Below are 20675 nucleotides of genomic sequence, written 5' to 3'. Positions count from 1 at the left end.
TTGTCTCTTCAAAAAATAACAATAATAATATATAAACAAGAAAATACCCCAAAAAATAATATTCAAGAACATAATTAGTATATTCTTAAATAACTAAGTATAGACTAATCAAGTCGAGTCAATGTCCAAGCCATTATATTTTCTAATCATACCTCAAGTGTGCAGTTCAATGATCAACGTAGATTCTCAAGCAGTTTTGTATAATCCTTTTTCTTCCAGTTCTATTATTGCTGCAGCTGGAGTTGAGAAGATTGTTGTAGTCCCGTCTTCATTGAAAACTTTTAGTTTAGCAGGAGCCAGAATGTGGGTTTTGATATCCTGGGACTTTAACTGTACTCTGATGGGCTTGTACAGAGATCTTTTGTTAACCAAGTTATATTTCTTTTGCATTTTTTCAATAACAGGCCTGAAATTAGACTTGACCATTACATCAGTGTGTTTAGTGATTTTAATTCTCAAATAGGCTACCACACTTTTAACAGGAATATTACACAGTGGATAGGTTGTTGTTTTTAAGTTGTAGGATCTAGACACATTTAAATTAAATCTGGAGAATTTTGAGAAGCTATTAATGGTTTTCAAAGCCAAACCTCAGTATCATCAGGAGAAATGGTCGTGTCATCAGCAAGTTGCGATATTTGAATTTGTCTTTGATGATTTTCAAAACCTTTTAAAGGGTGTTTATCATATTACTCAACACTTGAGCTACAACTAAAAACAGGAATGCAGAAATTGGACAGCCGTCAGATGCCTCGGTTTATTTAAATCTGGGAAATATTAGCCAGTTTAATAGAGATATTACTGACATAGTCCATCGTTTTTACACTTTTGATGAAATATTGACTGAAACCAAAGAATTTTAAGGAATCAAATATAACACTATGGCTGACTGTATCAAAAGTTATAGAGGTGAAATGATCATTTGTTCATTGAAATAAATAGATGTAAAAGCTCTTGCTGATCCACAACGATGTTGAATGAAATAGAAATACTTAAAGCTACACTGTGTAATTTTTTTAGTTGATTCTTAGCAAAAAACATTTAGTTCTTTCAAAAATATGTGCTCATTAATGTATATTTACTTCTTTCAAGTAATAAAGTATTCTCGTAAGTTTATAATCTGCCATTGAAAGTACATACGGGTGAGGGGTTCGAATGCCGGTCGCCATGTTGCCCCTCCATCTTGAAACTACATTAGCCAAAGAGGGACATACAAGCTTCGCCTTTCGCGTTTTTACACGCAGTGGCACCGTGACGAATGTGAGAGGGAGATTACTCGCGACTGCCGTCAGATTTGAAATAATACGGCCACCGTAGGAGTTAAAACGCCTTCGGAATGGGAGGAGCTAGAAAGTAATATTCAGTTGGTAGTCATATAAAATTTCACCGCTAGATGGGAGTAAATCCCACACAGTGTAGCTTTAATATAGAAATACTTGATTCAGATGTTTATAAATCTGATTCTCACAACAAATGATCAGTTTCTCTGCGACTCACTGAAAGCTCTGACAAAGTTTGACTAATAGTGATAATCACTTGAACTATGTGTTTTAAATAAATAAATAATACCTCTGTGATTATGTGATTTAATGTTCAGAGTAAAAGATTAAATGTTCGCGTATATCGCAAATTATATTGTAGCTTTCACATCACATTGTAAAATGCAGAGAATAATGAGGCAATTGAAATTCGCCAGTTTACTGCTCACTATTTGCACGAATAATAGGCCTATTACTAAATTATGAAATATTAATCAGAAGATGATGGAGAAGTGGGACAGCTTGTCTGACAGAACTGCATTTATGTGACGAAGCCCATGGGTTTGGACAGGGCAGCTCATTTCTCCTGTATGCAAAATGTTAGGATCCATTAACAAGATTAGAACAGTAAAATATTCGGTCATATAGAAACAATCTTTAACGTTAGCCTTGAACTTTATTAGTTCTGGTTTCAGAGTTCAATTACATCAAATCAGTCAAAAACATCAAATCGCTGCTATTTCCCCCCTCAGTTTTTTATGTGTGTGTGTGTGTAGGGCAGGCCTATATTTAACTTTTTTAAATAGTATTGACCGGCTGTTTTAACAATCTAAAAATCGTTTAGAGTTTCCATCGAACAAACAGAACTGAAGGTTGTCCACCATTACAGCTACTTGGGGTGCGTTATCTCGTCTGACGCCAAGATCGACAAAGAAGTTGACAACAGGCTGGCCAAGGCAAACAGTGCATTCAGCAGACTATACGGGCGTGTCTGGAACAACAACAACCCAAAAAAGACACGAAGGTCAGTGAATACAAAGCTGTTGTGCTGACCACTCTCCTGTATGGCGCTGAGTCCTGGATCATGTACCGTCACCTGAGACTTCTCGAGCGTTTCCATCAGCACTGCCTCCACACAATCCTCAACATTCGTTGGAGTGACTTTGTCGCCAACACTGAAGTCCTCGAGTTAGCAGAGGTTACCAGCATCGAGGCCATGGTCCTCAAGGTACAACTTCGCTGGGCAGGGAATGTCTCCAGAATGGAGAACACCGCCTATCTAAGATCGTGCTGTACGGCGAACTGTCCTCTGGCTACCGCAACATCGGGGCACCATGAAAGCAATACAAAGACTCCCTGAAGAAGTCCCTCACCGTTTGCTGCATCGATCACCATCAGTGGGCAGCACAAGCAGCTGATCGCGACTCCTGGCGGCGCACAGTCCATCAGGCTACCTCCCTCTTTGAAGATGCCCGCAGGGCCAGTGCGGAGGACAAAAGGAGAAGAAGAAAGAACCGTGTCCCCTCAGCACCTATCCTGGACCAGACCTTTACCTGCAGACGTTGTGGTAGGACCTGCCTGTCCCGCATAGGCCTCATCAGCCATCAGCCTGTAGATGATGTGGATGTCCTTTCTAAATCTTCATTCGCGAAGCCAAGCCATTATGATGATTTATAAAATTATTATGACCGCCGCTAGCGTAGCTAGCGAAAGCGGTCATATAGGGATTGTCAATTTATTTTTTTTTATTTTTTTCGTCATCTACTGAATTTTTCGTCAACGATACCAGGGACACCGAAACACCGGGGAACATGAAATTTGGTGGGCATGTAGCCCCACTAGACTTTAAAGGAAAAATTTAGTTTGGTCCCCGGGGGCCACTCCCCCCCCCCCCCCCCCCCCCCGCGCTGGGCCCCCCGAAACCCCAAAAATGCAGTTTTTCCTAAATAACTACCTGAACCGTGGCACCGAGGATGAAGAATTTTTTATGCTATGTTGGTCTTAAGGGCCCACATCAACCTAGCCCATAATCACTCATTTGTGATTTGCGCCCCTTCCCATAAAAAATGAAAATGCAATATTATTCTGCTTTAATCGCCCCTATCTTCAGTTGAGATGTTCAGAACTGCACCATATTTCATGTCTATGATTAACTTGACATCCTCTGGGGGTTTGCTAAGTTTCGTAGAATTTCATCCATGGGGGGGTATAAAATAAATTCATTTATGTGCACATTTAGTGACTGTACACTCATCGGCCTGTAGATGGTGGTGTTGAGCGAAGGGTTGCTGGTTTCGGATGATACTGTCACACACACACATGCAGGAATACAAACAAATGCAAGCATGCACACACACTGACATCCACACGCACAGACACACACCCATACACACACATACAAATCCACATGCACAGACACACACACACAAACACACACGCGCACACACATGTACGCACACATACATACACGCACAGACACACACACACACACACAGACACACACATACACAAACACACACACATACACACACACACAGACAGACATGCACATACTACTACTTTTTTTAGGTATATACATAAACACGCAATACAGCCAAATTGCTCCACGACATTTATTTTTGTGGAAAGCCAGTGCAGGCCTGAGCGGCGGTCATATTTTGTACCGCCATGCGGTACATCTAGTTTGAATAAGTGTCATGTTTGTGATTTTCATTTGTCAAGTAGCCTGGGATCGTGTCGAGACTTTGAAGCTGCAATGAGACCTATGATTGAGACTGACATTGAACCTTCAACCCGTTGGACCCCGTTGAAGTCACCATATGGAGAAAAATCCTGGAATGTTTTCCTCAAAAACCTTCATTTCTTTTCGACTGAAGAAAGAAAGACATGAACATCTTGGATGAGTAAGTTATCAGGACATTTTTATTTGACAGTGAACTAATCCTTTAATGCTGCGCAGTTTTACCCATTTAAAACAATCGTACTAAAAGTACATTTGAGCGAAACCACAGTATTTGCAAGTTATGGCTTAATGTTTTTGTGCAACACATACTGTATTTAATTTCACTGCCATAGACTTGATAAGAAGCATTACTGAAGTAGGCTACAAACAAAGTGGAATATAATATGTGTACAATAAATCATATATATTTGCTTACCTGTCTATTAAAACACATGCGATAACTGAGTCTCTGTCAAGTCCAAGTTTGTCGTGAAGCTCTCCATCTCGAAAACTCCACGCCAATATTGATCCTTGTTTTATATCTATGTTTTTCCCAAAGCTTGCTTGCCTCAGTTGATCAAGGTTTATGTTTTTTTTGTGGAATTTCTGAACTCGGAATCAATGATCGTGATCCATGATGACTGAACGACACCACAACAGCATCTGCAATATCATAGATATATATTGAAACGGCCGCTAATGAGGAATCTTTGTATATATATATATATATATATATATATATATATATATATATGGTTTCTCTATATATCTCTAGTTTCTACAAGCGAAACCGAGGATAGCGCGGATATTACGTCATTGATAGGCAACAATGACAAAGGACGAGCCATTATTTAAAACTGGAATTTCTCTGGATTTACAAATCCTTGGGAACTTTTGGGATAACAACTGAAATATATCACACTGTGTAAGTGGTTTTTGAATATTTTATTAAAAAATCTTACATATTGTTTCTATAATGGACCTGCCACCTGTTCATGTCATGTACACACGCATGACTGTGAATGACGTCACAATCCAATAAATAAGAGTGAAAATAAGAATTAAATAATTTCCTTGTTTTCCTTGTTTTAGTCCTTGTAAAATATGACTTGGAAATCTGTTGACTCCTTTTGAGATTCATCCATTCACAGTAATGTTTAAAGTAGATGTTGTGCAATTTATACTGCTTATTTAAAGTGTTCATACCATATATAACTATAGCATGCAATAAAATACGCTATTGATTTTTCTCTTCAAAAAAATACTTGCTTTATATCCATCTTGACTCCAGTGACGTACAGCTGTTTTAGGATGAATCGCTTTACATGGTGAAGTTTCAGTCAGAGACAGGCAGGGTCACTCACTCTCTCTCTCTCTCTCTCTCTCTCTCTCTCTCTCTCTCTCTCTCTCTCTCTCTCTCTCTCTCTCTCTTCCCTTTTCTTTCTGTTTCTTTAATTTCATGATCCATCCACGGCTCTATTTCTCCTCCTCACACAAACACACAGACTCGGCCGTTTGTAAAAATCACTCGACAGCTTGTTATTTTGCAATGACTTGTAAATGGTTGATGAACGCTCCACAAATATGGGAAATGTCAGAGATGGGAAAGGTTAATAGACAGTAGAAGTTTTCATGTTTTTTGATAATGAAATTCAATTCACTTCCAATGTATTTGTGTAGTGCTTTACAAATCGTTTTACAGAGAACAGAAGAGTGTCGTAAACCCCCAGTGAGCAAAACCACCATGACAAGGGAAAACTCCTGTTTCATGCTGAGGAAAACAACACGTACAATATAAATATGATGTGAGTAAATGACACTCATTACAGTATTCACGCAGCAATAAATATGTGTGTGTTATTTATGTACTGCTCGGTGGGATTGTAACGGTGGCTGTTGAGGAACGAGAGTGGGATCCAGATGCAGAAAACATTTATTCAAACAAACATAATAAAAGTAAATCCAGGCAAAACTGATAAATGCAGACACATGCAAGGAAGGCAAACAAAACACACAACAAGCACAAGCACACACACACACACACACACACAAACACACACACACACACACACACACACACACACACACACACACACACACACACACAACATCCATAGAAGGACAACACCAGACAAAGAACATGAGAAACACTGGGGTATATTTACACTCAAGGGGAGATTGGCGAACAAGACATAAATGGGAACAACCATGAACTATTCAACAAGAAAAACTACAAATTTCAAAACATGGCACAGAACAGGAAATAACAAAAGTCCACACAAGACAAGGGGAACACAAGACAGGAATCATGACAGGTATAGGGGCCTGTACTATGAAGCCGGTTTAGGGGGATAGCCAGGTGTGTTTCAGGTTAGTTTGCACCAACCCTGGGTTTTAGGCACCATGAAAGTGGTTGGTTGCAAACCGAACTTGGACCAATCAGCTGTAAGCAAAGTGTCACATGTCTGATGTAATAAAGTCACTCCACTTGTTTCCACTCTAAGATCACTACACAGCAAATGACTTTTAAAGACAAAATAGTCCGGCTTTTAGTATTGCTTATTTAGAATAATAATTTTGTAATAATTTTGTATGATTTATGTAATTGTACCCTTAATCGATTACACATGTACAATTTTAGTTTATAAATTATTATTATTACGCACAGTTTAATTGTATAAATATATAAAGGTAATATAAATACGCTTTTGAATCAATAGATAAAGCTATAAAATGACTGCATGTGAGCTTAAACGTTCAATTCTCTCTATACCTTTATCAACTGTATAAACTAACTTCACAACTTTTACTTGCACTGAAATAGCAAGACTTTTTCTTTTAGTTGTCCTCTTTCATAGACAGCTATTTTCTTCCTGCTGTGTAAATTTGTTTAAATTCTTTATATTTTTCAATCTCTTAATATTCTGTAGTGAATCACGCTGCTTCTCTTGCGAGAAATGAATCTCAGTTTTCCTCTTTCTCAGCCTGTGATTGGCTGTTCGCTACTGATGTCAATCCTAAACTCAGGATCAAAGCCTGAGCTGACAGAGAATGTTGATGAACAGCATCATGGTACCAACAAAGCCAGGCTGGATTGGTTTGGTTTTGTCAACTCATCCTGAAACCCTGAGTTTGTTCAACTACCATCATGGTACAGGACACTGATGTTGTTGTTTGACCTGTTTCAACACACCAACATGATCAGAAGCTGAGAAAAAAGAGAAATAACAAGTTAGCCTCTTCCTTGTTAGTGTTGTAAGAGGGTGGCACTTACAACATTAACGAGGAAGAGGCTGACTTGTTATTTCTCTTTTCTGCCATACTGACTTTGTCTCGACAAAAGCAATAAAGAATCAGCGATCAGTGGAGTACGAAGGGAAAAACTTTACAGAAGAATTTGAGAAGTTCCTTTCTGAACAAGTTTGTTTCTGATCTTTGTGATTCTCATGGTGATTTGTTTTTGAAACTGTCGTTCAGAAAGTGAAAGTAAAGTTTAGATTGCTGGAGCTCAAACAGTGAAAATGGCTTCACTAAATGTCTCTGCAGAAGAAATTTCTTGTCCTGTGTGCTGTGAAATCTACAAGGCTCCTGTTATTTTATCCTGTAGTCACAGTTTCTGTAAAGAGTGTCTTCAACAGTTCTGGAGAACCAAGGAATCTCAGGAATGTCCTTTCTGCAGGAGAAGATCCTCAAGATCTGATCCTCCAGTTAATCTTGTGTTAAAAAACTTGTGTGAGTCGTTCCTGAAGGAGAGAAATGAGAGGCGTTCATCAGGGTCTGAGGAGATCTGCAGTTTACACAGTGAGAAACTCAAACTCTTCTGTCTGGAGGACAAACAGCCTGTGTGTTTAGTGTGCAGAGATTCAAAACAACATGACAATCATAAATTCAGACCCATCAGTGAAGTGGTTTCATCATATAAGGTAAGACAAATGTTTCTTGATTCACATGTAAAAAACCATAACGAGTCATAAACACAGATCGTTCCGGTCACTAACGTAACCTCTGTTACCTGAGATCATGAGCATTGCATCAGTAACTTTTTGGTTGTAGCTTTTAACGGCGAGCAGAAAGGCTCCTATCTTCTTCTCTTTGGAGACAGCGAGGAGATGACCTTCACACTTGAAAGAGAAAACTTCTGATGAAAATAGTTTTCAGCCCGACTTAAATATGCAGTCGGCCCCGTCAGTTTTAGTGGGCTGAAAAGCCATTTGTCTCTACAGGGGCACAGACGTGAACCAATCAGGCTTCAGTATTCAGTGTTGATCTGATTGAACAGGGCTGCAGTGATCAGGACTGGTTGAGGAAAACTCAGTTTTTTATGAGGAAAACTCAGTTTTTCCCTGAATACTGAAGCCTGATTGGTTCACGTCTCTGCACAGACAAATTACTTTTCAGTCCGCCAAAACGGACAAGACCGACTGCCTATTCAAGTCACACCGAAAGCCATTTTCGTCCGAATTTTTCTACTGATGAGCGACAGCATCAACTTGTGTACAGTAGCACGACAAATTAGACAATACTCATTCCCGTTATCTCAGGGAAACAGGGTTACGTTAGTAACTGGAACATTCCTTTCGATACTGTTCACTCGCCTTGCATAAGTAGCTGACACTTATGGGGAACGCAATCCAAGAGCGCCGTGCTACTAGCGCAGAACAGAAGTGAACAGAAGAACAGAAGAACTGAGCTCTAAAGGGAGCGTGGAAAGCATCTTAGGCACAAAGCCTTGTCTTGGTCTAAGGAGGACTTTACTGTCATTAGGCCCAAACTCGAGGCAGAATGCGTCCACTGAAAGAGCCTACAGATCACCAACTCGCTTGACCGATAATAGAGCCGGCAGAAGGGCGTCTTTAGCGAGAGAGGCCGAAGGTCGGCCGTTGTGAGGAGCAAAGTGCGATCAGGCCTTCGATTAGGCCAAAAACAGCAAATCATTGAGGTAATTCAGGATGTGAACTCCCATCTGTCTCAGGGGGAGAGGGCCGCATCCACGAATATCATAAAAGTGCGCGAAGCAAGAGACAGTCCGAATGGTAGGACTGTAGGGTGGTAAGCCACCCCTCCGTGAATCTCAAGAACTGTGATGAGGGGCTATCTGGATATGAAAGTATGTGTCCTTCAGATCCACTGATAAAAAAACAATCAGATCTGTGAGAGGATTCGTTTCAAAGTTAGCATTCTGAACGGCCGTCTTACCAGAGCGCAGTTCAGACATCTCAAATCGAGGATTAGCCTGAGGCCGCCATCCTTCTTTGGAGCGAGGAAGAAGTAGCTGTAAAACACAGTCGAATATTTTGGTTGTACTTTTTGGTTGTAGCTTTTAACGGCGAGCAGAAAGGCTCCTATCTTCTTCTCTTTGGAGACAGCGAGGAGATGACCTTCACACTTGAAAGAGAAAACTTCTGATGAAAATAGTTTTCAGCCCGACTTAAATATGCAGTCGGCCCCGTCAGTTTTAGTGGGCTGAAAAGCCATTTGTCTCTACAGGGGCACAGACGTGAACCAATCAGGCTTCAGTATTCAGTGTTGATCTGATTGAACAGGCCTGCAGTGATCAGGACTGGTTGTGTTTAGTCCAGCTGAACTACATTATAAATGCAGTTTCATAGATCTGAGGAATTAGTAACTACGGGGGCAAATACATTTTCATGCCGACCCAGTTGGTATTGGAGAACTTTTTTTGTTTCAATAAATAACATTGTTATTTACAAACTGTACTTTGTGTTTACTCAGGTTGCAATTTCTGAATCAATTAAGTATGAGATGTACACAAAAACAGAAGAAATCAGTATGGGGGCAAATACTTTTTCACTGCATTATCACTGTATTGTATTGTCTTCTCTTCACTGTAATCTGGTGTTTTATGTATTTTTGTTCAATTCTAGGAGGAGCTCAATACAGCACTGAAGTCCTTACAAGAGAAACTTAAACGCAATGAAGAAATGAAAGCAGAGTTTGAGGAAACAGTTCAACACATCAAGGTGAGGAAACAGAGACGAGAGTCATTTTCATTACAGCTGTTATACAGTTATGATCTGATATAATGGATAACAGTTTATTATTTCTGTAAATGACTAGAAGCAATCTGCTTCTGGATCCGTTTTATGTCGGGTATCCGAGTTTATCTTGGATATTAATGATGTGTGTCGATTGAGATGATTGAAGTGAATGTGCTTTGATTTCAGTCTCAAGCTGAGCACACAGAGCGTCAGATTAAACAGCAGTTTGAGAAGCTTCATCAGTTTCTCAGAGATGAAGAAGAAGCTACAGTCACTTCACTGAGGGAGGAAGAGGAGCAGAAGAAGCAGAGGATGAAGGAGAAGCTGGAGGAGATGAACACACACATCTCAGCTCTTTCACACACAATCAAAGACATGGAGGAGATGATGAAAGCCAATGATGTCTGCTTTCTGAAGGTCTGATTTCAGATCATTGGTTGATTGATTGATGATTGATTGAGTTCTTGATGATAAATGGTGTGTTTGTTCTGCAGGAGTTTCCAGGCTCAATGGAAAGGTGAGTGATCTGCTCCTGCCTCTGGTCTCTCTGGTTCTGATCCAAAGCCACTGCAGTTCTGACTCCTGAATGTTCTTCCAGAGTCCAGAGCTCACAGCCGGATCCACAGATGGCTTCTGGAGCTTTGATTCATGTACCACGATACTTGGGCAACCTGCCGTTCAGAGTCTGGAAGAAGATGCAGGACATCGTCCAAAACAGTGAGTCTGACTGCAGGAGATCTGAGCTGGACATGATGGATGGGTGGAGAGTTAGAGGTTCTTCATGACATAGATGTTGTTAACATGATGCTAATATAATTAACATGTTGTTAACATGGTGCTAACATGATTAGAATGCTGCTACTGCGTTTTAGTTAGCATTGTTGACATGTTTCAACACTTAGTTAATCGCTATTAGCATGTAGCTGCTAGCATGTGAAGCATGATGTGTCAGGGTTCTGTCACCTCTGTTTGGTTTATATCTGGTTTGGTGACAGAGCTCTGACATTCCCAGTTTGTCATGTTTGTGTATAGTCTGGTTTGTTGTGAGCACATGGCTTGTCATGTATTTCCTTGTGCCATGTGCTCTCCTGTCAATTGTCTAGCCCCTCCCATCTTGTTACCTGATTATTGATTAATTTGCCCCACCTGTTTTCCTCGTTACCCTCTTTTGTTTACTTCCCTATTTAGTCTCCCTGTGTTTGCAGTCCTGTGCTGGTTCGTTGTCCATGTTCCCTTGTGTTCCTGTTCCCACCTGAGACCTGTCTCGTTTTCCTAGTGATGGCAAAATGAGGCTTCCTGAACCACTGAGACCTCACAGCCCATTGCTTCACTCAAAGGTTCATTACTCGAAGCTTCATTCAGCATTGCTCACCAGTGACACCTAACTACTGTGCAAAGAAATAGCAGACAAATTAATTAATTTTGAACCAATGACCTGAGCAGACATTTGTCCATTGCCTGGGTATAAAATGTATCTTTCTCTGTCTGAATTTACTTGTGCAGGGACAACTGTCACACACACAATTAATTAATTATTCATAAATTGTTTGGATAGTGACAGTATGAACAGCAAAAGTGACACTGTGTTGAGTGGAGTGCTTATGGTGGAGGGAGTGTAATAAAGTAAACTGCAACAGAATAGTCTGGGGTTGGAAAAGTTAAGAATTGTTTCTGGTGGGTTTTGTGCAGTGATCTGTTACTAGTTTTAGTGCAGTGTTGTGCTTATGGGATTGGGAAATTTTTTCAAGTGTGTTGGGGTTTAGACGATTCCTCTTCTTGGACAAAACCTCTCCAGCCACAGAGGATGCAGGGGAACATAAAAATGCCAGTGCCAGCTGGTATAAATGAGGATACTGATGCTTCTGTTAAGCCCAGACAGGGGAGCATTTCCTCTTTCTGGCTGGCTCCATTACCAGGAAAAAGGAAGAGGTCACAAAAAGCAAACAAATCCAAAAGGGCAATCCAAATCAAAAAGTAGTCCAGTCCAGATCCAAAAATCCAAAGCAATCAAAATAATCTTATCTAATTAATATAACAAGACTATAATATAGCTAGGCCTGCTATAATTAATAAAAACAATATACTATAACTATTCTAACCTGATATAATGTAATAATATACAGCCCTAACACATATATGACACAATCGACAATGACAATGGGAATTCTCTAACTCTCTGACACTACTTCAACTGCTTCTACTACTCCTGACAACACCCACAAGGTGGCGCGAGTTTCAAACCCCCTTTATCCGGAAGCGATACTCAGACCGAACCGATGACGTATCCACAAAAAACCGAGGCCTCGTTTGTCATTAGTCACGTGATTTTCACGTTAACAAAACAAGCTTCGAATCGCGGCTTCATCTGGCACGCCCATTTTTTCTCGTCACAAGCTCCAACGCCTCGGTTCAAATGTCACATCACTACGTTTTCCCAAAACGGGGAGTTTTGTTTGTAGTTTTGTTTTGTTTATTTATTTAATAAATTATCCTTCTGCACTTGAATCCTCGCTTCACTATTTACCATTCCGTGACAGAACGAACCAGCCACAATGAGGATTCAGCGGAAGGATTCACGCCAGCCACCAGCCTCTCCTATTTCCTGCCCGCGTTATGAACGCATCGTAAAGTTCACCGCCTTGAGTTCCCTTCATCAGAAGGGGACGAATGTTAGAGACTTTGCCCTGGAATTCAGCTCTGCTGCTGAGGGGCTGGGGCTGGGTGAGATGACCCTTAAGGACCTGTTTAACTACGCCCTTGAGGAACCCGTCGATGTTTGGACAATGGCAGGGCTGGAGCAATTGACGTTTTGGAAGTTCGTTGCTTTTCTGGACCGACGAAAGAGTCCTCCAGTTAGGCAGGCTGCAGTGCTCCTAGGGGGTCCCGAAGAAGCTGCAGCACTCCCAGAGGTGGTAGGCTCCTTCCCACAACCTCGCCCTCACAAGCGGAGGAAGAAGAAGACTTCCGCTGTTTCACCTGGTCCGGTGGTCCCAGTGGTGGCCCAAGAGGCTGCAGCGCCCCCAGTGGTGGCCCAAGAGGCTGCAGTGCCCCCATTGGTGGTGCAAGAGGCTGCAGCGCCCCCAGTGGTGGCCCAGGAGGCTGCAGCGCCCCCAGTGGTGGCCCAAGAGGCTGCAGTGCCCCCATTGGTGGTGCAAGAGGCTGCAGCGCCCCCAGTGGTGGCCCAGGAGGCTGCAGCGCCCCCAGTGGTGGCCGAAGAGGCTGCAGCGCCGCCTCGCTCACGGAGACGGAGGAGGAGGAAGGCTTCCGGTTACCCACTAGGCCCGGAGGTCGTTCCTAAGCCTGCTGTTAGCCCAGAGGCCGTCCCCAGGCTCATTGCCCTGCCGGCGCCGTCCAAGCGTTTTGCCCGGCCGTTGCCGCCCAAGCGTCTTGCCCTGATGGCGCCGCCCAAGCTCCTTGCCCTGACTGCGCCACCCAAGCTCCTTGCCCTGATGGTGCCACCCAAGCTCCTAACCCTGCCGGCGCCGCACAAGCTCATTGCCCTGCCAACCCCAACCATGCTGCCTGTCAAGCCTGAATCTCTTCACGTTGGACCTGCCAAACCTGAGCTTCTTCTCGTCACGTCTGCCGATCCAGAGACTGTTCACGTCATGTCTGCCGAGCAAGTGTCTCCGGACAAGATGGCCGTCGCTGAGCCAGTGTCTCTGGACAAGATGGCCACCACCGAGCCTGTGTCTGTTCCTGAGCCGGTGTCTGTTCCTCAACCGGTCTCTGTTCCTGTTTCTGAGCCGGTGTCTGTTCCTGTGCCTGAGCCGGTTTCTGTTTCTGCGCCATGGCTGGCCGAGGGGTCATCTCCGCCGTGGCCGCCTGAGGGGTCGTCTCCGCCCGAGGGGTCGTCTCCGCCGTGGCTACCCGATGGACTGCCTGATCCGCCCTGGCCGTCCGATGGACTGTCTGATCCACCCTGGACGCCTGTCCACTCTGCTCTGCCCTTGCTCAACCCTCCCATCCCTCCCTGGTCACCTAAGACTTTCTGACCCGCTAGGCGGGTACTGACCGGGCTGGCTTCCCTCCCTCCCCTCCCTGTCTTTGTGTTTTGATCTGTCTGTCTGGTCTGTTGTTGTTTGGTTTTATGTCTCGTTCCTGTCTTGTTTTTGGTGTCTCTCATTGGGAACGCCACGTGGCGTCCCCTTTGAAGGGGGGTAATGCCAGGGTTCTGTCACCTCTGTTTGGTGACAGAGTTTGTCATGTTTGTGTATAGTCTGGTTTGTTGTGAGCACATGGCTTGTCATGTATTTCCTTGTGCCATGTGCTCTCCTGTCAATTGTCTAGCCCCTCCCATCTTGTTACCTGATTATTGATTAATTTGCCCCACCTGTTTTCCTCATTACCCTCTTTTGTTTGCTTCCCTATTTAGTCTCCCTGTGTTTGCAGTCCTGTGCTGGTTCGTTGTCCATGTTCCCTTGTGTTCCTGTTCCCACCTGAGACCTGTCTCGTTATCCCCCCACGGGGAGTTTTGTTTGTAGTTTTGTTTTGTTTATTTATTTAATAAATTATCCTTCTGCACTTGAATCCTCACTTCACTATTTACCATTCTGTGACATGATGGAAGTCCTATTTGCTAGCATTAGTCAAAGGAGCCAACCACCATGTCTTTATGATGTTCTGGTGCAGAAATATGGGTCTTGCTGAACAGTTGCTAGGGTACTCTGTTTAGTTGCTAGGGAGTGGCTTGGCAGCTGCAAATGATGTTACTTCAAAGGCTGCGTGCCAGTATGAATGATATAAACCAACCGCAACTCCTCTATGACATTCAGATTAGAAGATATCCCTCTTTGGATTTGGGTTGCTAGGGTGCTCGACAATGGTTGCTAGGGCGTTGCTAGGAAGTGTTCAAGGTGATTCATGATTGTAAATCAAACACAACAGACAGTCATAATAAACTAATTTAAAACAAAATACAGACTATAAGAGCCAATAAAATGAAGATGATCAGATGCTGAAGATCAGACACACACTTACAGTTCTTCATCTACAGCATAAATCTCAACAGATCTCAGTGATTTATTGTTATTTAACTTTCCCAAAGTATCAGTTTCTCTTGATGGACACAAATGTCTGAATCTCATATTTAATGTTTGTAGTTGATGCCGTTAAACGCTGATGATAAAAACGAGTGTGAAACTAATAACAGCACTGACAGTGATCAGAGGAAAATGTGTTTGATCAACAGGACGAGTGTCATAATTCATAATAATCTGTGTTGGGTTCACTCTTGATCATTATATGAAGATCAGAATAAAAGCTTCTGTTGATTGTGTCTCATCAGCTCCTGTGATTCTGGATCCAAACACGGCTCATCCAGATCTCGTCCTGTCTGATGATCTGACCAGTGTGAGAAACATCTGGAACAATCAAACTGTTCCTGATAATCCAGAGAGATTTAACTATTATTACTGTGTTCTGGGTTCAAAGAGTTTTAACTCAGGAACACACTGCTGGGATGTGGAGGTTAAAGAGAGTTCACGCTGGAGTCTTGGAGTAACTACAGCATCAAACCAGAGGAAGGGAGGTGATTTCTTCAACACTGATGTCTGGAGTGTGGAATATAATTCATACGGACGGCCTTCAGATTCTGGTTTTCGTGTTAAACAGAAGCTTGATCGTGTGAGAGTGAATCTGGACTATGTCAGAGGAACGGTGTCGTTCTCTGATCCTGTAACTAACACACATCTACACACATTCACAACCACCTTCACTCACACACTCTTTCCATTCTTCTGGTGTTATTTTAACTCTCTGAGGATCTTACCGGTCAATAGTCAGTAAACGTCACTCCTGTAGATCTGGATCTTCCTGCTTTCATCATGTTTCCAATATTTAATCCATATCACATGAGTAAGAGTGCTGTTGATCTGGATATCAGTACGGTGGCTGTGATTGGGCCGTGATGATCACATGACTGATATCCAGCACTACAGCAACATTCAGATCAATAAACAAGAAGTTTTCATTTATATTCCACTTCACACAATTAGACCGATTAGAGACCGTTTTAGCATTCATGTTTTCAGGATAACTGACATTGACATTGAGAGGGAGATGAAACGGAGAAATGCATGAGAACAAAGCTTAAAGGGGGGGTGAAATGCTCATTTTCACTCAATCTCCTGTTAATCTTGAGTACCTATAGAGTAGTATTGCATCCTTCATATCTCCAAAACGTCTTTAGTTTTATTATATTTATAAGTTAAAGATTGGCTGTACCGAGTCTTTCCGGAAAAAACCGAGCGGCTGGGGGCGGGCCGTGTGGGCGGTGTGCTATAGCTGTGCTAACTGATCTAACAACAACACAGAGAGACATTTGAAGTAGTTTACTCACCGTGACTGCTCGATCCTTAAGCATTAGACGATCTGCAAATAAGTCGATCTGGGCTTTGTTTATAAAACAATCATCGCCGAAATGCAGGGAACAAAGAGTCGTGCACAACCTCCGTTGATGCTTCGAAAAAACAAACTCCATCCACTATTCCCTTAACGCTGGGTTCTTTGGGAATCTGTGCAGGGTTGTCTTGCCCTGCCAACCAAAAACCCACTTCTTTGGTGACATTGACTTCCCTAAAAGCCAAGCAGAGCGCTTTGAGGTAACGTACTGCTTTCGCTCTCTTCTCTCTCTGGTCTGCGAGTGCGCGCGCGGCCGCGGAGAAGTGCCCTTAGGACCCATATAAGGAAATTCCGCTCTATCTTACGTAAGACAGAGCCATACTCGAAAAAAACTTTCCAAAACTTGTGACAAACCGGAAGGAGTATTTTTGGAACAAAAATACTCCTTCAAACATACAACTTAACTTTTGAAACTTTGTCCATGTTTAGCATGGGAATCCAACTCTTTAACAGTGTAAAAAACTCAGTATGCATGAAACAGCAATTCACCCCCCCTTTAAGAAATTTGAGATAAACTATCTAATTTTGAGAAATAATTAGTAAACGACTACTAAAAGCAGATAAAAGTTATTTAAAGTTAAATTAAGTGTCAATTTGAAAAGTTTTGTGAAAGAGCTTACCTGTTATGGCCTTGTTGATCCGAAATATCGAGCCAAAGTTAGTTGAGTCATCGTTCAGTTGTTGAGTCATCAAAGTTCGTCATGTAATCTGGAGAAAATATTAACAGAACACTGTTAATTCAGAGGAATCGGCGAGTTGTGGATTTATTTTCATATATGTGATGAATTACAACGGTGTGTTGTATTCCTATGCGTGTTAAAATTAAGTGATATGTTCATTGTATATGAAGTATGGCCTATGTTGTAAATGAATATTAAATGTTGGTGTGAAGAGTAAATACTGTTGAAACAGAGTTAAAAAATGAGTTTCTAAAATTGTTATCCTGTGTGTACAGGCCAGTTTTTGTTGTTTGTGTAGAAATTTGGATTTTCCGCTGTGATTTACGTACATGGTGAGGATTCATCAAGCCGCGCTGAGAGAAAAGAAAGATGGTGAGCCCCCCAGACTGAATTTGGATTTTTTACTTCTTATCCACTTAGTGGTGTCGTTTTTCCCTTCTGAACTCTGATGGACTCAGGTATATTTTTCTGAACTGAATTTATCGAATGGACTGAGGTATATTTTTCTGAACTGAATTTATCGAATCTCTTAAAAGAAGTGTTATTTGGTTATATAAACATATTGTACATTTTTGAGGTAAATTCATGTCAATTGTTACTCTAATGGAACCATCTGGGTTAAAATACTGATTTGAGTTGCATTTGAAGCAACTGGGTTAAACTACAGTAAAGACAGGAAAATTAGGACCTCAAATCGAAACTAAACTTTACTAAACTAAACGAAACTATTAATCTACAACAAATAGTCATATTTAAATTAGAGAAACCAAGAAATTCAAACCTAAGCCGAAAAGAAAAGAGGTAATTTATCAACCAAAGAGTCAAGAAAGAAAAAGTTTTGTTGAAGAATTTATTTCACTTGTTTTTCTTTTTGGGTTTATCAATTTTCTTTCAAATAAGAACTTGATTAGGGTTGATCATATTGTATTTTTTCCCCTTTTTGTTAAAAGTTTGGGTAACACTTTAGAATACTGTATCTTACTTACTGCATAACTAATAAGGAATTATTGAGGAACTAATAGATAATTATTTATTAACACTTAAGTCACTACTGTTAACTACTAAGGAAGATGTGTTAACTAATTAGTATGTAATAGAATTGTATGATTGTGTTAAGTTTCAGTTAGTTAATCAATAACTAATGAATTATGTCATAACTCTTGAAGAACTATTATTAATTATCTATTAATTAATGTGCAAGAAAAATAACTAAGAAGTAACTACTAATGAACAGTCATACACAGTGGTTACTACAATAAACCGTTTTATTTTAGCAGTGGAGTGGTGGATGAAGTACACAAATCAAGTACTTGAGTAAAAGTACAGATAACCCAATAAAATATTACTCCAGTAAAATGATAAACTATTGGCCTATTCATTTTCAAAATTACCTTAGTAAAAGTACAAAGGTAATTACTTGAAAAGTAAAAAGCACTGAGATCAATGTTTTTTATTTTATTTTCTAGCCAGTTTTAGTCATTCTTCAGCACTAATAAGAAAGATAAGTGCAGACATTTACTAGGCTATATATTGATCTGCAAATAAGCAAACTTTTTATTTAATTAGCAAAATGTATCATAATGTATGATAACTTATCTATTTTACAAAGGTTTAGATAATACTGTTAATAATGTGTTTTTTACAGTAAGTTTGATTTGAGTCAGAAGTATGTGGTAATTCTGTATTAATTACTAATGAGTTCCCTATATTCTCACTTTAGAATACTGTTCCAGGTTCCAAGTAATTCCTGAAGAATTATCTAATAATTATTTGTTAATTACCAATTAATTTCCTTATATGTTCACTTGAGAATACTGTTTCAGGTTATAAGTAGCCTATTTCCTGGATAATTATTTGATAATTATTTATTAATTACTAATGAGTTCCCTATATTCTCACTTTAGAATACTGTTCCAGGTTCTAAGTAATTCCTGCAGAATTATTTGATAATTATTTATGAATTACTAATAAGTTCCCCTCAGTCATTGCCTCAAACATGAATTAACTCAATGGCATTCTATGCTGAGGAAAACAGACACACACAGTACTGTATATAAAATATAAAAACTAATCTGAGGTTAGTTTTGTATGACTGTTCATTAGTAGTTACTTCTTAGTTATTTTTCTTGAACCTTAATTAGTTGATAATTAGTAGTAGTTCTTCAAGAGTTATGACAGAATTCATTATTTATTGATTAACTGTTACTTAACACAATCATAAAAATATATTACATACTGATTAGTTAACACATCTTCCTAACAGTAGTGAAGAAGTAGTTAATGAATAATTACCTATTAGCTCTTCAATAATTACTTATTAGTTATGCAGTAAGTAAGATACAGTATTCTAAAGTGTTACCAAAGTTTGACATTTCATTTGGTTTATCTTTGTCATTTATTATTTACTGTTCATTATATTCATTACATCAACACAAAGAAAAAAATCATAACAGCCAATAGAACAAAAATCTAAGACCTCAAGCTTGTGTGTTGTGTGTGCTTTGCCTCCTTCGAGCTTTGTATCTTCTGATTGGCCCATTGATCTGGCTCAGTGTATTGAACCAAATTGTAGTTGCTGTTGGCATTGAGTCAAGCATTCAGTAAATATTGTTGTGTAGCCTATACTTCTGACGAGTGGGTGTTACACAAACACAAGGCATCCTGGTCCAGTTCAGAGTATGAACAACAAATAATTATAATTATTAATAATAATAATAAATAAATAAAAAACAATACTGTGATAAAAGGTGCTATATAATATTACGGCATGTAACATGAATTTGAATTCTGATTCTTTTGATTTTTAAAAAATATTTTTATAAGCTTTTTGTTTTGTGATTTCATGTTTGAAAGAGTTTCAATGTATACTGTGAGATCAATATTATAAAAGGTAATATATGAGGGTTTCTTTTCAGTTATTTTTATTTTAGAATAAAAAACTTTGCCAAAATAATTAAGATTAATCATATAATTTTGTTTTTCAGAAAAATATGGGTTTAGAAAACAAAGAAAAATCTCATGAGATTCTAAAGTAAGAGTTCTGTTGAATTTTTTTGTCATGTCTATTTTAAAGTCAGTCCAAAAAGAAATAGAAAAGGGGCAATAAAAAATTAAATGTTCAATATCTTCTTATGTGTTATTAAAAGTACATTTATCACAAACGGTATGAATATATCTACTAATTTACAGGATAAAATCTATGAATAATTTTGTAAATGATTTATTTTACTTTATTAGAAATAACATATTTATATGGTAATGCCAAGATATACAATGAGGTTTAAGCCATTTTGATTTACATAAAGGATTGGATCTGACATTAAAGGAATTTCTTATAAAATTGTTATTAAAACGTTTATCAAAACAGGAGAGACCATTTACAAAAATTTGGGGATTTTGTAAGATTGTTAATAATATATACATTTGAGAATTGGGTTAAGATAATTATGCCATTGGGGATAGCCTTAAAGGAGAACTTGGTAACTTTTTTAACTTAATAAAACTGTCTAGAAATCATTTGGATGGTTAAACAACCTGTTCTGGTGATATTGGTGACTTTCCCCGCTCCCCCCAGCGTTCCCAGGCGGAAAATCAACCTTGCAACTTGGGGACT

General features: G+C 39.9%; 2 protein-coding genes across 2 annotated transcripts in view; both read left to right on the top strand.

Moving 5' to 3' along the window:
- LOC307173266 (interleukin-17 receptor C) overlaps positions 1-20675 on the top strand; it is a gene marked incomplete at its 5' end in the record, with an annotated part of 390000 nt that overhangs the window by 202112 nt on the left and 167213 nt on the right. The gene's annotated exons all lie outside the window — the stretch shown is intronic.
- Positions 7247-17641, top strand: LOC307173294 (nuclear factor 7, brain-like). Its single transcript, XM_079896304.1, has 6 exons — positions 7247-7904; positions 9867-9962; positions 10167-10397; positions 10475-10497; positions 10579-10697; positions 15268-17641. The coding sequence occupies exons 1-6, from the start codon at positions 7503-7505 to the stop codon at positions 15765-15767; spliced, it is 1371 nt and encodes a 456-aa protein (XP_079752430.1). The 5' UTR covers positions 7247-7502; the 3' UTR covers positions 15768-17641.

This window comes from Squalius cephalus (assembly GCF_949319135.1).
Source record: "Squalius cephalus genome assembly, chromosome: 16".
NCBI lineage: Eukaryota > Metazoa > Chordata > Actinopteri > Cypriniformes > Leuciscidae > Squalius > Squalius cephalus.
The sequence above is the reverse complement of the archived record's forward strand: the minus strand, read 5'-3'. Positions and strand labels throughout refer to the sequence as shown.

Bases quoted from the DNA above. Each gene is read 5' to 3' on its own strand.
- LOC307173294 (XM_079896304.1), top strand. From the start codon at position 7,503: ATGGCTTCACTAAATGTCTCTGCAGAAGAAATTTCTTGTCCTGTGTGC. The intron at 9,963-10,166 runs GTGAGGAAACAG...CTTTGATTTCAG, and splicing joins AAACAGTTCAACACATCAAG to TCTCAAGCTGAGCACACAGA. The intron at 10,498-10,578 runs GTGAGTGATCTG...ATGTTCTTCCAG, and splicing joins TTTCCAGGCTCAATGGAAAG to AGTCCAGAGCTCACAGCCGG.